This window comes from Typopeltis vanoorti, chromosome 11 (assembly GCF_054136105.1).
Source record: "Typopeltis vanoorti isolate ZY-2024b chromosome 11, IOZ_Tvanoo_1.0, whole genome shotgun sequence".
NCBI classification, from domain to species: domain Eukaryota; kingdom Metazoa; phylum Arthropoda; class Arachnida; order Uropygi; family Thelyphonidae; genus Typopeltis; species Typopeltis vanoorti.
In genome coordinates this window covers 92,185,464-92,201,271 of record NC_143559.1, presented here as the reverse complement: position 1 = coordinate 92,201,271, position 15,808 = coordinate 92,185,464, and the positions used below count along the sequence as shown (strand labels likewise).

General features: G+C 35.4%; 1 protein-coding gene across 1 annotated transcript in view; it reads left to right on the top strand.

Moving 5' to 3' along the window:
- The window catches only part of LOC150101852 (acetylcholine receptor subunit alpha-like 1), a 160,646-nt gene that overhangs the window by 131,560 nt on the left and 13,278 nt on the right, over positions 1-15,808 (top strand). Inside the window, exon 3 of the mRNA XM_090400948.1 lies at positions 2,751-2,860. Coding sequence (XP_090257074.1) covers positions 2,751-2,860 — 110 coding nt within the window. The remainder of the gene's footprint in view (positions 1-2,750; positions 2,861-15,808) is intronic.

The window sequence follows — 15,808 nt, the reverse complement described above, 5'->3', positions numbered from 1 at the left end:
CCCAACGATTTGGTTCAGCAAGCTGCAGCATACGACCCAACGGACATATTCAAATATAGAAGACCAAAAGCTATATTAGCCTCCTATAACGATTCTCCATGCCCATTCAGGGCGAGCAAACTGCTCGTAAATTTTATCCTCACTGTAACCATAACAGATAGCGGGGAATATGAAAATCATCTTGCTTCATATACGTATACAATTGTCAACCAACAATCTTGAAAATTTGAGTTGGAAAGATCGACTGTAAGATGCGGTGATTAATACCCTTGGTGTGTATGGAATGGCAATGCTGTAGCCAATGAAGTTCTAACTGAGACTCAGCTATTGCTGTTACCCTCCTGCCATGATCAGAGCTTTGATAGCTCAATAACACCTTATCCCTACACTGTCCTCTACAGATAACGGGGAAGATGAAAAATATTCTTGCTTCGCCCCTTTAAGCCAGTCCTTATAAGGACGTCTTGTTGCATGTATGTATAATTCCTCCTTTAAAATGATAATGAGTTCATTTAAACTTAACAATAAGTAAAGCTAAAAGAATTTTCAGATAAATTAACTGCTTGAAGGTAAGTGTTTGCAGAATGCTAACTTCTTTCGAAAACTTTTCCATGCCCATACACTAAAAAAAAACTGTTAGTAAAGCAGGAAAAGGTTCATAAAAGGCAGTAACGCACCATCCTGCACAACAAACCACTAAAATGTAGAAGCATCAATTACAGATAATCTAATTCTTTGCGGTAGGGCAGAAAAGGAGAAAGATGATAAGAGAGAGAGAGAAACCAGAAATCTCTCGAACTAGTAGTCCAGCATCAAGTCAGCCGTCGCCACACGTAATACCAATTACTGTTAATTCGTCTTTCCATGTTTAATTACTTCGAATCTGGCGGCAACTGACTGCATATCACCTCCTCATTAACATCAACAGCGTACTGCACAACCAGGTTCTGTCTGGCTTAGCAACCGCACCAGCACGCACTCCGCTGCAGGCCATCTCTGACACAAATGATTCCCAACATCCATACCTGATATGGGATCTCGCCTCGCACTTTCCCAACATCCGGCTTTAAATGGAGAAACATGTTATTGAAATTAGACCCGTTGGCAGCGTTAGTGTTTCCAGCGAGACAGCCGCGCGAGCCGTACAGCTATCCCATTAAGGAAATACACTCGGAATAGTAAACGTAAAACTATTCCCAGTAGTGGCTGTGGTAGTAAATCGGGTAAGAAAAAAAAAAGTGGGGGTGGGGGGAAGAAGAAGCGAGTGCGGAGGTTCTTGGCCTGAGTGGAGGAAACAATTGTACGATAGGAAATTGCGAGAACTCAAAGCATTCGTCTCTCCAGTTAATTCTCTGAGGTTTTTGCTACCTTGCCGGATATCTACAGCATCCCTTTTGATACGTATATCTATTTGTCACTCTGTTTCTTCGCATCTCCTTCTTTTTCCCCAACTTTCTTGCTCCAATCAATGTAGGGTTGTACAAGATTTCGGGGTTCACAAATTCTTTAACTAAGAGGTACGATTCTAAATTATTCCACGAAAATGAAACACATGCGTCATTATTATTAAGTGAGGAAAGCAACTTAAAACTTTGCATACAATAAAGAAAATGGAGTATTGTCATATTTTAATTAAATTATTGATTTATAAAAATTGTAAAAAAACCTCTAATTTATTTCCGTGTGTTTTATAATTAAAAAGAAATTATAAATATTGTTTTATTTTTCTTCTAAAATAAGTTCCCAAAACAGTTCAAAACCTTACTGACTGATTATTTCTTCAATAGTCAATATTCCATATAAAGATTTTTTTTGCTTTGAGATAAAACATTTATAAATATAGGAATGGTTTAACATGCCAAAACATATAAATGATAAACAAATATGTTTAATTAAACAATACCATATAGGTATACATAAAATAATTAAGAACGTATCCATCATGCTCTTAATTAGCTAAAGCATTGAAATTACAATACGAAATTAAAATATGAAATTACAATTACAAATAATTGCCTTATTTAACGTGTAGATGGCGCAACTGGTCATGCAAAGCATTATGAGTTTTTCTCTGTATAAAACAAATATTTCTAATTTGGACGACGAATTAAAGTTACTCATTTCTATTGGGAAAACGGTTATAAAAGCGAAAGAAGACTGGATTCTTTTTTTACATTCCGTTACAGAGCATCTGATAATCATGTGAGAAATTGGGTCCATAGGGACGTTCTCTTCAATATTCTCCAGTTTTCTCTGGAGTTTAATCAGGCTGCCATGAAGGATGTTCGTTCTGTCTCTGGAAGAACGATCGGAAAGAAAAATGATGAATTCATGGAAGCGTTTTACCTTCCAACTATCGCTAGATAAGAAATAGACTTTTAGGGCTTCTTATTTCTTATAGACCTTCTTATCGAACACTAAACTTAGCTTCATAGTTTGTGAAAAAAAAAAAAAAAGAGCAGAAACCTTTAGTGAAGAGTGGTCGCTTCTTCTTCTTCCTCTCTCTCTCTCTCTCTCTCTCTCTCTTTCTTTCTTTCTTTCTTTCTCTCTCTTGCGAGTTGGGACGCTTCTGTTCGACCCCTATTACTCATCCGGTATCTCTTGTTCAGGTAAGTAACGAGAATGATCGTTATGTGTCTGGCAGTCAAGATGGTCCGTAGACCAAGCTTAGAAAAGGAAATGAAGAGTACTTTCTTGAAGATAAGACCCAAAACGTTTCTCATTCGCTTCCTTTTTTCCTTTTATCTTAGGAATGGTCAGACCACAAGCTGCAGTGGGACCCGGATGAATATGGTGGAGTACGACAGCTCTATGTGCCTGCCGAACAAATATGGCTGCCAGATATTGTGCTGTACAACAAGTAAGTACTTTTTTTTACTCTTTCATTAGCGGATCTCAAAGAAATATTAAATTTTAACATTTTATTTACATTTCACGTAAGGTACTATGTCATGCAGCTTATATAATCTGATTTTCAGGCTGTAGGTTCCAATTCTAATGCGGCATGGATATCGATGAAAGTAAGTATACATGAGGAAACAATAACAGGATTACCGGTTAACGATTTTCCATACACGGTGTGATACCCCATTCTGTTTGGAGATCTGAAGTGGCTTGAAAACGTTCAGTTATTGTCCTTCGTAGTAGGATTCGTAGAATTATCTAACATTAAATGTCAGTATAGTAAATTGGATTGACGTAATACAGTTTACAATACTGACAGTGAAGTAAACTGGATTACTATTTCATGTGTAAGTACTCAAGGGGGGGGGGGGATTCACGACGTTATGGATAAATATTACAAATATCGTGAAGTACTCAGTTTTTTCCAAACGCTTTAAAACATCGTGTTATGCGTTTCATAAAGCAACAATAAAGTGCAATAAACCACACATTGAAATGGGTGATGAGATTGAGTATCACATCATTTTACTGAAAGATGACGTAACAACATCTACATTTAGTTGCAATACTCTCTTTCTCCGGTTATTAGTAATAATCTTTTTCTTCTTCTTCCTTTATGTATTAGGCTTCGTGGCCTATTACGATTCGAAACCGGAAATCCCACTGAATAGGTCGGTCAGTCCTATTCCAGGAGTGGCATGTGTTCAAGGGACCGGTTTGCCAATAAAGGTTCCTCACGTCACTGACGGGAATCGAACCGAAGTCTTTAAGACCAAAGGGCTTCGTTTATACTGACTGAGCTACGGAGTCTCTTATTATGAATAATAATAACTATTATTATAATTAGAGTTATTATTCTAAATGCCACATGAGTAGTGAAATGAGATTGTCAAGTAGTGTTACCTCTCTTGATCAAAGATGAAGTAATAATACATCTACCATTTGGTATCAATAAGCTCTATTTCTCCATATTACTATAATTATTGTTCCAAATACCACCTTGAGTAGAGATGAGATGTCTGAGTAGTGTTACGCCACCTTGATCGAAGATGATGCAATAAATCCTCTTTTGGTTATTATACGCAAGTTTAGTTTCTTCCGTTTATTATATGGGGCTAAATGAATTCTTTCTTCACAAATGTGTCTCTATGATTATTTATTTTTATCGCATACTTCATGATGTTTATTTAAATAGCAAAATATTATGTCTGGATGAGTATTATGTCTTAATTACACTCACCGTCTGCTCTTTTTTCTGCAAGCATTACTGGTTCTTGAATCATTTCATTGATTTGATCATTAGCTGGTGTATTTTCATTAGTTAATATTTATTCTCGTGTTTGTGCGGGTTTGTTTCCTATTATTATATTTCCTCATCTTTGTATCAGTTGTTCCTCTTCCTGTTTTCCTTTCCGGTGATCTTGGTGTCTATTTGACAGCAAGTCTGGATAAATAAAAGAGTCACCAAGAGACAAAAAAAAAAGACAAAACAGTAAAAGTGATATCGAATAAATCTATTTCGAACGGTAAGCTGTTTACTGGTTCGTTATTGGCGAAATACTAGTTCCTCACACAAGCTGATAACGTAAGAGAACTTTGGTTTTGGTGGTAATTTCGGAGATAGTGAGAATTCTTTCGGTATCTAAGCCTCTGGGTTAAAATTCCTTTGAGCAACTGGTGAGAAATCTCAGCAGTTACTGTGATAGGATACCGACGTCAATTCCTTTTTTTTGTTTCCAAGATCATTTGTGCCCATGAAGTGCGGATGGAATACTTGCACCATTCCTGCTACCAGGGAAGTATCGTAATATAATTTGGCGGTACGTTGGCTGCTGTGATAGTAAAATGGCAGGCCTTGGTGCCGTACTAGAGAGTGAGTGAGTGAGAATAACCCCTTTCCCCATGATGTTAGGAGCATCGTTGAGTGCAGGTGTTATTTTCTCGGGAGTTTGCTGTTTTGTTTTTTATACGCGACTTCTGCAGGGGAAAAGGAAATTTACCTTTGAATTAGGAATCGTTTTTTTTTATTTACCAGTTAACAGCACCACATGAACGGTAACAACTTATATTTTGCCGAGTGAAAAGGTCCAATAAGTTTGATGACCAAAAGAATTTTTCCTTTGATATTTTTCGTCAAATGATTCGTTTGTCGAAGCTTAAATTAAGGTCTATATTTTTTTCCAAGTTTTCAAAGGAAACTCTAGTCATCAGTAACATATTCGCTATGGTCAGAGTTACCTTTGAGTTAATCGTAGCCACCGAATCGATGTACAAAATTATTATAATAGGAGTAAACTTAAAAGTAGCTTTGTAAGTTTGAAATTTGTTATGGCGCATCAGTTATTGTCTTCGTTTATAGTTTTAGGTACGTGCTTTGTGTGTGTATTATTTTATATTTTAATGTATAGTGCTGTTTGTTTAATAGATGATGTTTAACAGTGAGGAAACACATTGCATTATAGCGAACAAACGCCTATCATTAAGGCAGAATATAACTCTGAACCTAGTGTAAAAGTCGCAATGGATGGAGTCGCAAAGACCTTTAAAAATCTTTTCATAAATGTTTAAACTCTTCTTGGAATTTTCGTAGACGAAAAGACTGTTTCAAGAGATTTAAGGAGATATTTTTGCATTCTTAATTTTTTTTATTGTTTCTTCAGGAGTCTTTTAATCTGTCATATAAGTGTTACAATCACCACATAAATCTTTCCCAATATTTATTTATTTTTCCATGCTTTTATAAAGTTACATAACATGGAAGAGAATGAAAGAGATAAGAATAGTCTCTGATGCAGCAAATAAGGGGATTGCGACTGTACGAGGGTAGTCTGAAAAGTTCTCGGTCTAACAATGAAAAAAAAAACGAATTTATAATTTCAAAATTATTTTTCTTTTTCACATAATCTCTCATAAGACTAATAACATTTATTCCAGTGATGCTCCAGCGCCATTAATCCGTCCCTTTAGTGGTTCTCAGTAAGATCTGCAAAATACCCCTCTACAGTTGCAATCAGTTCTTGATTCGAAGAAAAACGCTGATCAGCGAGGAAGAGTTTTAGTGTTGGGAAGAGATAGAAGTCAGAGGGAGCCAAATCTGGGGGGATGTTCCAACAATTCATAGTGCAGATCCCTTAATTTTCCCATTGCCAAAACACTTCCGTAAGCAGGTTGATTGTCCTGATCAAAGATGATTTTTTTCTTCTGCAAACCGGGTCTTTTCTCACGAAGTTTTTCGTCTAGTCTGGTTAAAAGATCAGAATAATATTCCTTGGTTATTGTTTTACTCTTTTCAAGATAATTCATAAACAAAATGCCTTTAGCATCCCAAAACACCGATGCCATGACCTTTCCTGCTGATGGAACTTTTCAGACCACCCTCGTAGTCGCAATCTGGCCAAATTTACTTTCAAAATCGCCTCTTAAGTTTTCCTTTATTCAGTTCGAACTTACTGGCATTAGTAATTCGTGTCCCTTAACACACACGCTTTACTATTTCTGTACCGTTTTCTCTATTGGCATTTATCAACAAAAAGGTAAAATGACTTCTTACTGGTGCTGAATCAACGTTCATCTAAGAACAAGTTGTAAAAAAACATTGCAAATTTGCAAGTAGTAAATCTTGATAGAGAGCTTTGTCTTGTTTCAGTATTTCCGTTAACCTTCAGAAGCCTTTGTCGATAAATTCGCGATGCGTTTTTAGCTGATGTTGAAAATGAATCCAGTGGTACTTTAACTCTATAGTTTACGATATAATTCAATATTAAAACGAAACTTACGTGAAATAGCAAATTTTCACATCTTACGGATCTCTTAATGTCGACAACTTAGCCATTTTTGGATGACCTGCCAAGAAAATGCCCTTAACTTTGTGCACAAGATATAGGAGCAGAGGAAAAATTCCACAGACATAAAATGAGTACAATAATGACAACGAAAATTACACAGAGATGAATATAATCCCTTCTATACTTACATAGATAATGATACCTGTGGATTCACATGCACCCAACACTAATAAAGACATCCATATAGACAAACATACAAAATAAAAACAATCACATATAGACAAAACGTATAGAGAAGACAATCAAATATAGACAGGAAGTATAGAAAAAAGACAACGCCATTTGGCCAAAGCGAATTACATATAGACAAAGACAATCAGATATAGATAGTCAGTCCCACAAAGACAAACATATCGATGAAAACAAAGTAATCGAGAAAGAGTGATAAAGAAAAAAACTTAAGAGATAAACAGATAAATGACTTTCTCCTAAGACGTTGTTCATCTTTTCTGCAAGTGAAGGTCTCAAGAGGCGTTTTGCGCAGTGGCTGAGTGTAGACAGTCATCTCCTCGTACGTTATGTGTTCTGATCGAACATCGGCACTAATATTTTTAAACAACTGCGCTGTTCGTGTGAATGGAGCGTGTCTCTAATTCTTTCCTGGCTTTTCGCTCCCGCACCGAATAATGGGAGCGGAAGTTGAGCAAGCTTCGTATCACGAACGTGGAGTGTTTGGGGCTTGCGCGTGACAGGCGTTCCTGTGGCAAAGAAATGAAGTAAATTAATCACACAAGTGTCCTGTCACTCAGTACTTTATCATCGAACTCAAACCCCGCTGGGAGCGCGATTCCGATGATTTTCTTTCCACTGCAATTCAACTTTAGACTAAAGTTTTGAATGCATGCATCCTTTCTCTCTCTCTCTCTCTCTTTCTCTCTCTCCTCAAGTTGAGCTGCATTTTTATCATTTGCATTGGCAGGCAGGGTGAAGAGATATTTATGTTTCCGAATGGCGTTCAGTGAGAGAGAGAGAGAGAGAGAGAGAGAGAGAGAGAGAGAGAGAGAGAGTGGAGTTCGCCTTGCGCAAGGGAGAGAAAGTAGGTTGCCTTCAGAAAGAAATGTTAGTGTTGGAGAACCATTATATCTTATCACACAAAAGAATTTCCTGCAAAAGTTCCAACTTCTCCAAAGTTTCCCAGTAAATCCCTTTTAATATATGACTTAATAATGACCCAAATCTTCTTACAGCATTTCTCTTCGCAACCTTGAACCTGTCCGCCCTCGGGCAACATAAAATGCACACACGTAGAGGCCACTGCCATTTTGTAAAGGTGCAAAAACTTTTCAGAAATCTTAGAAGACGTTGTTTACTAGTTTTTAAAATTTATTAATAATCAAGACATTTAATGCCACACACACACACACACACACACACACACACACACACACACACACACACACACACACAGTAGTAATGCTTATCATACGCAAGTGTATCTATCAAATTTTGATAAAAATTAAATTACATCCTATTAAAAATGGAATTCAAAGATTCCGCTATAAATTCCAGTAGCCGTCTTACACAATTGTAAAAATGATAATAATTTATGTCAAACAACAACAATGGCTTACTGATGTGCAATAATTTATATATTAAAAATAATGTTCACGTATTATTTTTATTTATTCAGTGGTTACAATAGCCAATCAATCAATGTTCTGCGCATGTCTATTTCACAGCTTTCAAATAATCTAGTCGTGGTATTTTTCCCCTTTAATACAGAGAATAGGAGCTAGCTAGAATAATAACTTCTGTTGTAAATTTAGTAACATTTTTTTTTTAATTTTCGTAATATAAGAATGATTCAAAATATTTTTATTTTCATGTCTAATTCGCAAAATAACAAAAATTAAAATAAAAATTGCAAAAGGGGGGGGATATCAATGAAATGTTTGAATGAGCTAGTCAGTGTTTTCTTTTATTAGAAAATACTGATTATATTTAAATACGAGCATATTTAAAGGCCACTCGCCGTTTTAAACAGACTTCCTACACCAGCTAGTTCTGTTTCCTAAATTTTGTTCTGTTCTCTTCTGTAAGTTCTCCTGCTGGGGTTTTCACCTATTCTAACGATCTTGGAATCTCCTCCAATAATTAAAATTGCTTATAATAATTAAACAGAACGTTTCTGTCCAATTATGGGCGAATAACTATATATACACATACAAAATCTTTCATCTAGGGGAAATTTAAAGGTCATTGATTCAAGTTAGCAGTCAAGTGTCCGTTCAAACCCTGATGTCCATCTTACGTAATCCACCGATCGGCCCTGAGAGATGGAGAAAAAATTTACTTCCTGAAAACAACTACACTATCTCTTGACCCTAAATTCTAATATTGTTACCTGAAATAGTATGAGTTCTTAGGCTGATTTTTTTCTGAGTTTTGGGGTTAAAAACCTGAGTAACGGAAAGAAAACTTGACTTGCCTGCTCAAAAATCTACTAGCTCCAGTGGTGGCTGAAAATGGCGTCGAAAAACGTTCTTCTGGTCTTGTCTTCAAGTAGCATCGAACCAATGATGATGCCAGTAGTTCTTCTGGTAGTGTAGCATCTGGGAACTATAAAAGGTGCCACAGGGTTACACGGAGATTCAGCCTTTACTAATATTGAATAAAAAATATACGTAAAATGAGATCTACAAGCAATATTATTAAAGACTTGCTCATCATATCGCCAGTATCACAAACTTAATTGTAAAAATTAGCTATAAATCTTGGAAGAGCTACAGAAAAACGCAATTAAAATCAATAGAATAACATATAATATTAGATATCAAACCAGGTTAACATGAATAAACGCACTGCATCAGATAAATTATACATCAGTGTAATATACTATATTTAATATCTAATTAATGTCGCCTTAATGCTTAACCACTCTACCATATTCAAAAAATGTCCTTAGTTCTGGATTGAAAAGAGTGACATCGATTTCTCGATTCCATTTCAATCAAGGGAGATAAAGGTAATATTCTTTACATTAATAACCACACATCTTCTCATAATAGGTTTACTGAAGACACATTTTTAATTAATAGATTTGAATAATACGTTTGAATTACAAGATACCTTTAGCGTATTTTGGGATTCATTCCATACATTTGAAGTGTGGTCTCCTGGCCTCATGATGAGGCCTCATCAAAGCGACGATCGTGTAGGTTCGTTCACGACATTAACAGAATACGTTCTAGGTAAGTACTGTTTAGTCTGTTTTCATATCGAAATAAAAACTAACAAAATTTAGATTCGGGCAAAAGATCGTGGGCGTCCATCTTGGTGGTCCTTAGAAAGAAGTCAATTGCCATTACGATGTCTGAAGACGGTCCAACCAATCCCTGAACGTAGGTCTAGATAAAGACGTCAGCGGTTGGCTGGTCCTTCGTCAGGTATCGTCATTCACAAGCACGTCTTCGAAGCAAATGGTTTGTATAATTTCATTTCTTTTAGTCATAGTTCGAAACTCTATTTAGTTCTCTAATTCCTTTTTTTTTTTCAAATAGTTTTCAGTCATCTAATTAATTTTCGTCAATAAATCAGTTATAATTCTTAATATGTTGCAAATAATACCACATTTTGACAATTTATTAATTATTCAGCAGTGCACTAGATGGCAGCATCATTAAACATTAATAGGAGATATGAAGCTTTATAAGAAATAAACAGACTTTTTTTTTCTGTTTATTTATTTATAAACTATTACTTTGAAATGAGTTGGAATTCTTTGTTGAAATCCTAATCCTGAAATGCCTTTATACAACTAAATTGTTCTTTTAATACATTTCATGCTGGTATAAAAACCCATGCAATTCCTTTTCCTGTATTTTTTTTACAAATTAAGACATAATCTTTTTTTTAAAAAACAAAAACATCCGTGAGGTGGCGTGAGCAGCTTTATAGCTAAAGTCTAATTTGATTAGCCGCTTAGTCCGTTCCAAATTAACCGTAAGAGTGTTCTAGCAGTACCAAGAACACAAAAAAAAAAAAAAAAATGGATGCCAAATTAACTTTCATCCCGACCACTCATACACACAAAGAAAAACAGTACTTTTCGATTCCAGGTTTCTTCGTTTGGATTCGTTCGTTTGATTAGCAGAATACAGATAACTTCATCAGTAGTTAACCAGCGAGTCAAATCTTATTAACGTCATCCACAATAAAAAAAAAAAAAGTAAAGAAGAAAAAGAAAAACACAATCACCATTTGACAGGTCCTTCCCAGTGCAGATATCTCTTACGTTTTTCTTATCCAAGAACTTTCTTGAGATAAAAAAAAAAAAGAAAGACAAGGAAGACAGTATCAGCTTCGATACTGTCTTCCTTGATTGAACAGAAAACTGCGAAACCATAGAGGGAAGGATAGAGAGAAAGAAAAACTTGAATAATAATCAATAAAAAGAATAACTCGAGAAAATGTTCACAACGCGAATGATAACATTTCGGTAAAGTGTATACCCTTTTGATTTGCACTCTTCCCAGACATGAGTGTTTACTTTTGGTCATGCTTATTCAGTTTATATTTATCGTTGTATACATCGTTTCCAGCAGCTGTTGAAGAGTTTATTTAATTCATGACAAATATAAATGAAATAAAATAAAACACTATGGGAAAAAATAATCTATACCTAGTCAAGAAAAAAGTGTTTGGGGGTTGGGTTTATATTTTTGAGAGGAAAATCAGAAGACTCAGGTGGAAAAAATCAATAAAATTATTTCTCGTTTCAATCATTCCACAATTTTCAAAAGTAAATAAAAAAAGACTTTATTCAACCGAAGATGAGTCTACTGCTCTCAAATGGGGGATGTCAGGGACTTTCTTCCCGAATAACTTATATTTTTCAAACTATAAGTTATTCGGGAAACAAACTAGCCTAAGAACACATAGTGAAATGATTCAGTCAAGAATGTTAGGATATACCAGTGGTGTTCAACCTTTTTTACTACGCAAGCTACTTTTCTAATAAAGTTATTCGGCGATGTACTCTCTTATATAGATCACGTTCCCGCAACCTGATATCTGATTACGCACAAATAAACAACTAAAAAAATACACAACTAAAAACTTTATTTGTGTATTTAAAAATTTATTTATCACTTTTAATTATTTTAATACAACAAATATTTTAATCCAAAATATATATATATATATATATATATATATATATATATATATTGGAATAAAATATTTATTTCTCTATTTTGGAAAACCAAAGTTAGAAAAAACAACAGATTGACTACAAACTCACGAGTTACAGGAAATGCTGGTTGATTAAAAAGAAAAAAGTAAAAAAGTGAAATTTGGCATTGTTTGGACCTCACAATATTTTCATAGTCAAGTTGATATGAAGAAGTGGCCAATCGCAGACAATCATCCAAATGATCATTTGTAATGACGGTCATATTTGAAAAAGCGGATTCTGACAAGTATGTCGATCCGAAACACGACAGAATTTCTACGCAATACCAGTTAATATTGGGAATTTTTCATGTGCTTCCAAATGACTTCATTGTTTATTGATTTTAAATGTAAACTATTCTGAATGTTTATTATCTCAAGTTCTACTTCACTGCGGTCTAGGAGTAGTCTCTCTCTAGCGACGTCTCGAACCGAGAAGTTTCTTTCTGGAAGCAGGAAACTCCTCTCTCAAGCAACGTGGATCCGGGCAGTCTCTCTGACGGCAACTTTGGACCGGGCGACCTCCTCTCTGACAGCAATTCTGGAACCGGGATCCCTTCTGCTTGCTTCAGTCCCTTTTTAATAGGCCTCCTCTGAGACCTCACATGAAGTTTGGAAACCCCAAAGAATCGGTATGATTCTTTCATCTTAAGTTTCAAGTTCGGCATGCCTTTTTCTCCTCCGCTTTCTTTTGATTGTAAGTTGCCGGCCATCGGAAAGTTGTTTGAACTCTTTCTGACTGACTTCGGAGATGTTTACACTTAGAGCCTGCAAGCCTTTCTCATCCATACAAGTTTCAATAACAATCTTTCTAATGCCCCCATGTACAGCTTCGGCAACAAAAACATGAGTTTTTGTTGCCGAAATGCCTTTGTTTTTAACACCCTAACATATTCTTATTAAAGCAGTATATACAGCTAGCTTCAAAAGAGTTATTTACAAAAACAGCTAATACAAACTATACCGAGACAAACAAAGTTTATTTTTTTACAATATTCACATGGGACTTAACCTAAGTAAAAAATCGATGTAATGTGCTTTGGAACATTTAATATTTAAGCTACAATCGAGTTTTTACACTTTGCTTATAATCGTATTCACTCTGCTCTCTGTTTGACTTCCACTGATCTAAATTAATTCGTTTACCCGGACTTATAAGAAAATTACTGATCTGACAATTTTAACGAAAAATAAATAAACAATAGCAATAAACTTAAAGCGAATTAAAAATAATACAAAATAATGATAAATAAAATATTATGTTTTCAGTTTTAATTAAATTTGTAAGTAAGGAGGAATACACAAGAGATCGACCAATCGCTCCGCGATCGACGGGTTGAACACCCTGGAATATACGATGAACCTGCAATAGATTACTAGTTCAAGAAAAGTCTAAGGCAGTGGTTCCCAAATGGTTACTAAGTTTTTTTAGGAACACAAATAATTAGTAAGTAGTTTAGGCGTAACTACTTAAAGGAAACTGTTAGTTATTTCTTTTGGCTTAGGGGACGCAAGAAAATTTACGGAGACACTAAACACGCCGTGAACTAAGACAGTATTCTAGCACATTTTAACATCTCCTGTTGCCACAATCCTATCGTATATTGTACTTGCAGAAAAACATAATAGAAATATAAAATGGCGTACGATGACCACGTGATTTTCTTTTGCAGGTTATAAGAGGATCAGTTAACAGGGAAAAAAAAGTCATCAGGTAATCCCAGATCAGATTCATTAGAATTACTTACAAAAAACGAAATTTTTTGTAAGTTATGTAAAACGAACTGCTATGAATAACGACTTTCCTCATTACACTGAAAGAGCTTCCGTAGCTCAAGCAGTACAGACGAAGCCCTTTGGTCAGAAAGATGTGGGTTCGATTCCCGTCAGTGACGTTAGGAACCTTTTGTTGGTCTCTTTCGACGAAAGGTGAGTTAGTCGGTCTCATACAGAGAGGGTTTTTTTTCACCCAGAAACTCGGATCTTTCGTCTCCCAGAACAGGCCAATCGGTCCCGTGAATACGCATCTACAGACATAGGACACACCAGGAAGCATAGGGCTAACCACCCTATCCCCGAGTTGCGATTGCGAAGTCCAAGAATACTTGGAAAGGTCGTGGGCGTTTAAGTGCCTGTTAGGACCACTGATAGGAAATTACATTAAAAAGAGTAATTTATTTAATAAAAATATTCTGCATAAATAGTATCATTTTTATAATCCTAAATTATGAAACGTACAAAGGATTTTATGTGGTTATAGAGTTGGAATGTGGAAGTTGATTCGCAGAGGTAAAAATTATTGAATAAAATGGCAGAATTATTGGTGGTGAAAATACATGTTGATGAAACTAAATATTCATCATGTAACAGGGACTGAGAGAAAGAGTCAACATAGTATGATAAACAAAGTGCAGTACATTTGGATGGATAGGTTTATAATTGTTTAGAAAAACATTGCTTCGAAGCATACGTTAAGACTGATATTTGAGGTGCTGCACATCCAACGTCTGTATTTAAGAAATGCAAACTTCACTCCAAAAGAGAAATCTGATCTTGTCTGGAGATGTAGATGGATATTTTCAGAGGATATGCAAAAGAAGTTTTTTTTTTCATTTTTTAGAAGAAATGATAGATTGAGTTTCGTCAGTGCTCAACTTTAGATTATTCTCTTTCGATTAGAAGATGACAAGAATGATATCCAAGAAGATATTCTTGGATACCATTCTTGTTTATATTTCTCGAATATATTTCTTGTTCGAGTTGACGGCTTGTAATTGCAAAAGAGGACTTCAGTCTAGTATTAAGGATTGACAAAGAAAGGGTAAATTCAATGTCAACTTAAAAGACGTCAATTTTCAAAAAAAAAAAAAAATGATAAGTCAGGCATAAACGAGCACTCTGTATATAATTTTTTACCTAAATAACTGAACCATATATGAGAGTGAGAAGATAATCCAACCGGGATTATCTTCTCACCCTCATTCCACTCGTTTATTATTAACGATTCAAGTATTTTCGACTTCCTTGCAGCTGTTTAAACGTTCTTAGATGCCCAGTGTGAACCCAATTTTCACCGATTAAGCGCGCGCGTGTGTGTGTGTGTGTGTGTTCGCTTGAATCCATTCCAGAAGGCAGTGAGTGTATTTATGGAGATCGATGACACCCGTCTGGAAGCTTCTGCACTTGTTTATTTTAGCTTTCCAGTTAACTGTTGCAAAAATTTCAGCTTCGATGAGCTAATCCTTTGTACCGATAAACTGTTTTAGCTTTTGATGGTATCTTTACTGTGGCGGAAAACTCGAACGTGAAACGTCACTGACAAATGTCCAGCGTTCGGTCATCCATGGAAACGACTTCTTTCACAAACTCAGAGAACATCGGAAAGCTGGATATGACCTTCGAAATGATCTCTTTTTTAAAATATTTCATCTTAATTACCAAGAGAATGCTTCGATTTTAAGTTTATTTTTGTTAACTACATTACTTTCTGCAGTTGATTGGATTGCAGATTCAACTTTGAACTTACACAGTCGAAAACAGTTCGATTGGAAAGATTAAATTAATTATGTTTTTTTTATCTAAATTTATTCTCCTGGTTGATCGAGTAGCGTATCTGCACTCCAAGCAAACAAGTTACGGGTTCGAATCTCGACCTGGACAGAGTGGGAGATGATTTTCGTCGCCTGGTGTGACCTCATCATTCAGCTTATTGAAAGACCTGAAGTGGATCGAAAAAGTCTCTATGTAAAAATAAATAAAAAATTAGAAAAATTAGGAAACGTTTCTTAGCTTATCCACATTACTAATACATATTTGCTAAGAAAGAAATAAGCAAATTGTTCTCCTTTGCAATCACAAAAGAATTGAAGTTGATCAAGAGATTAACT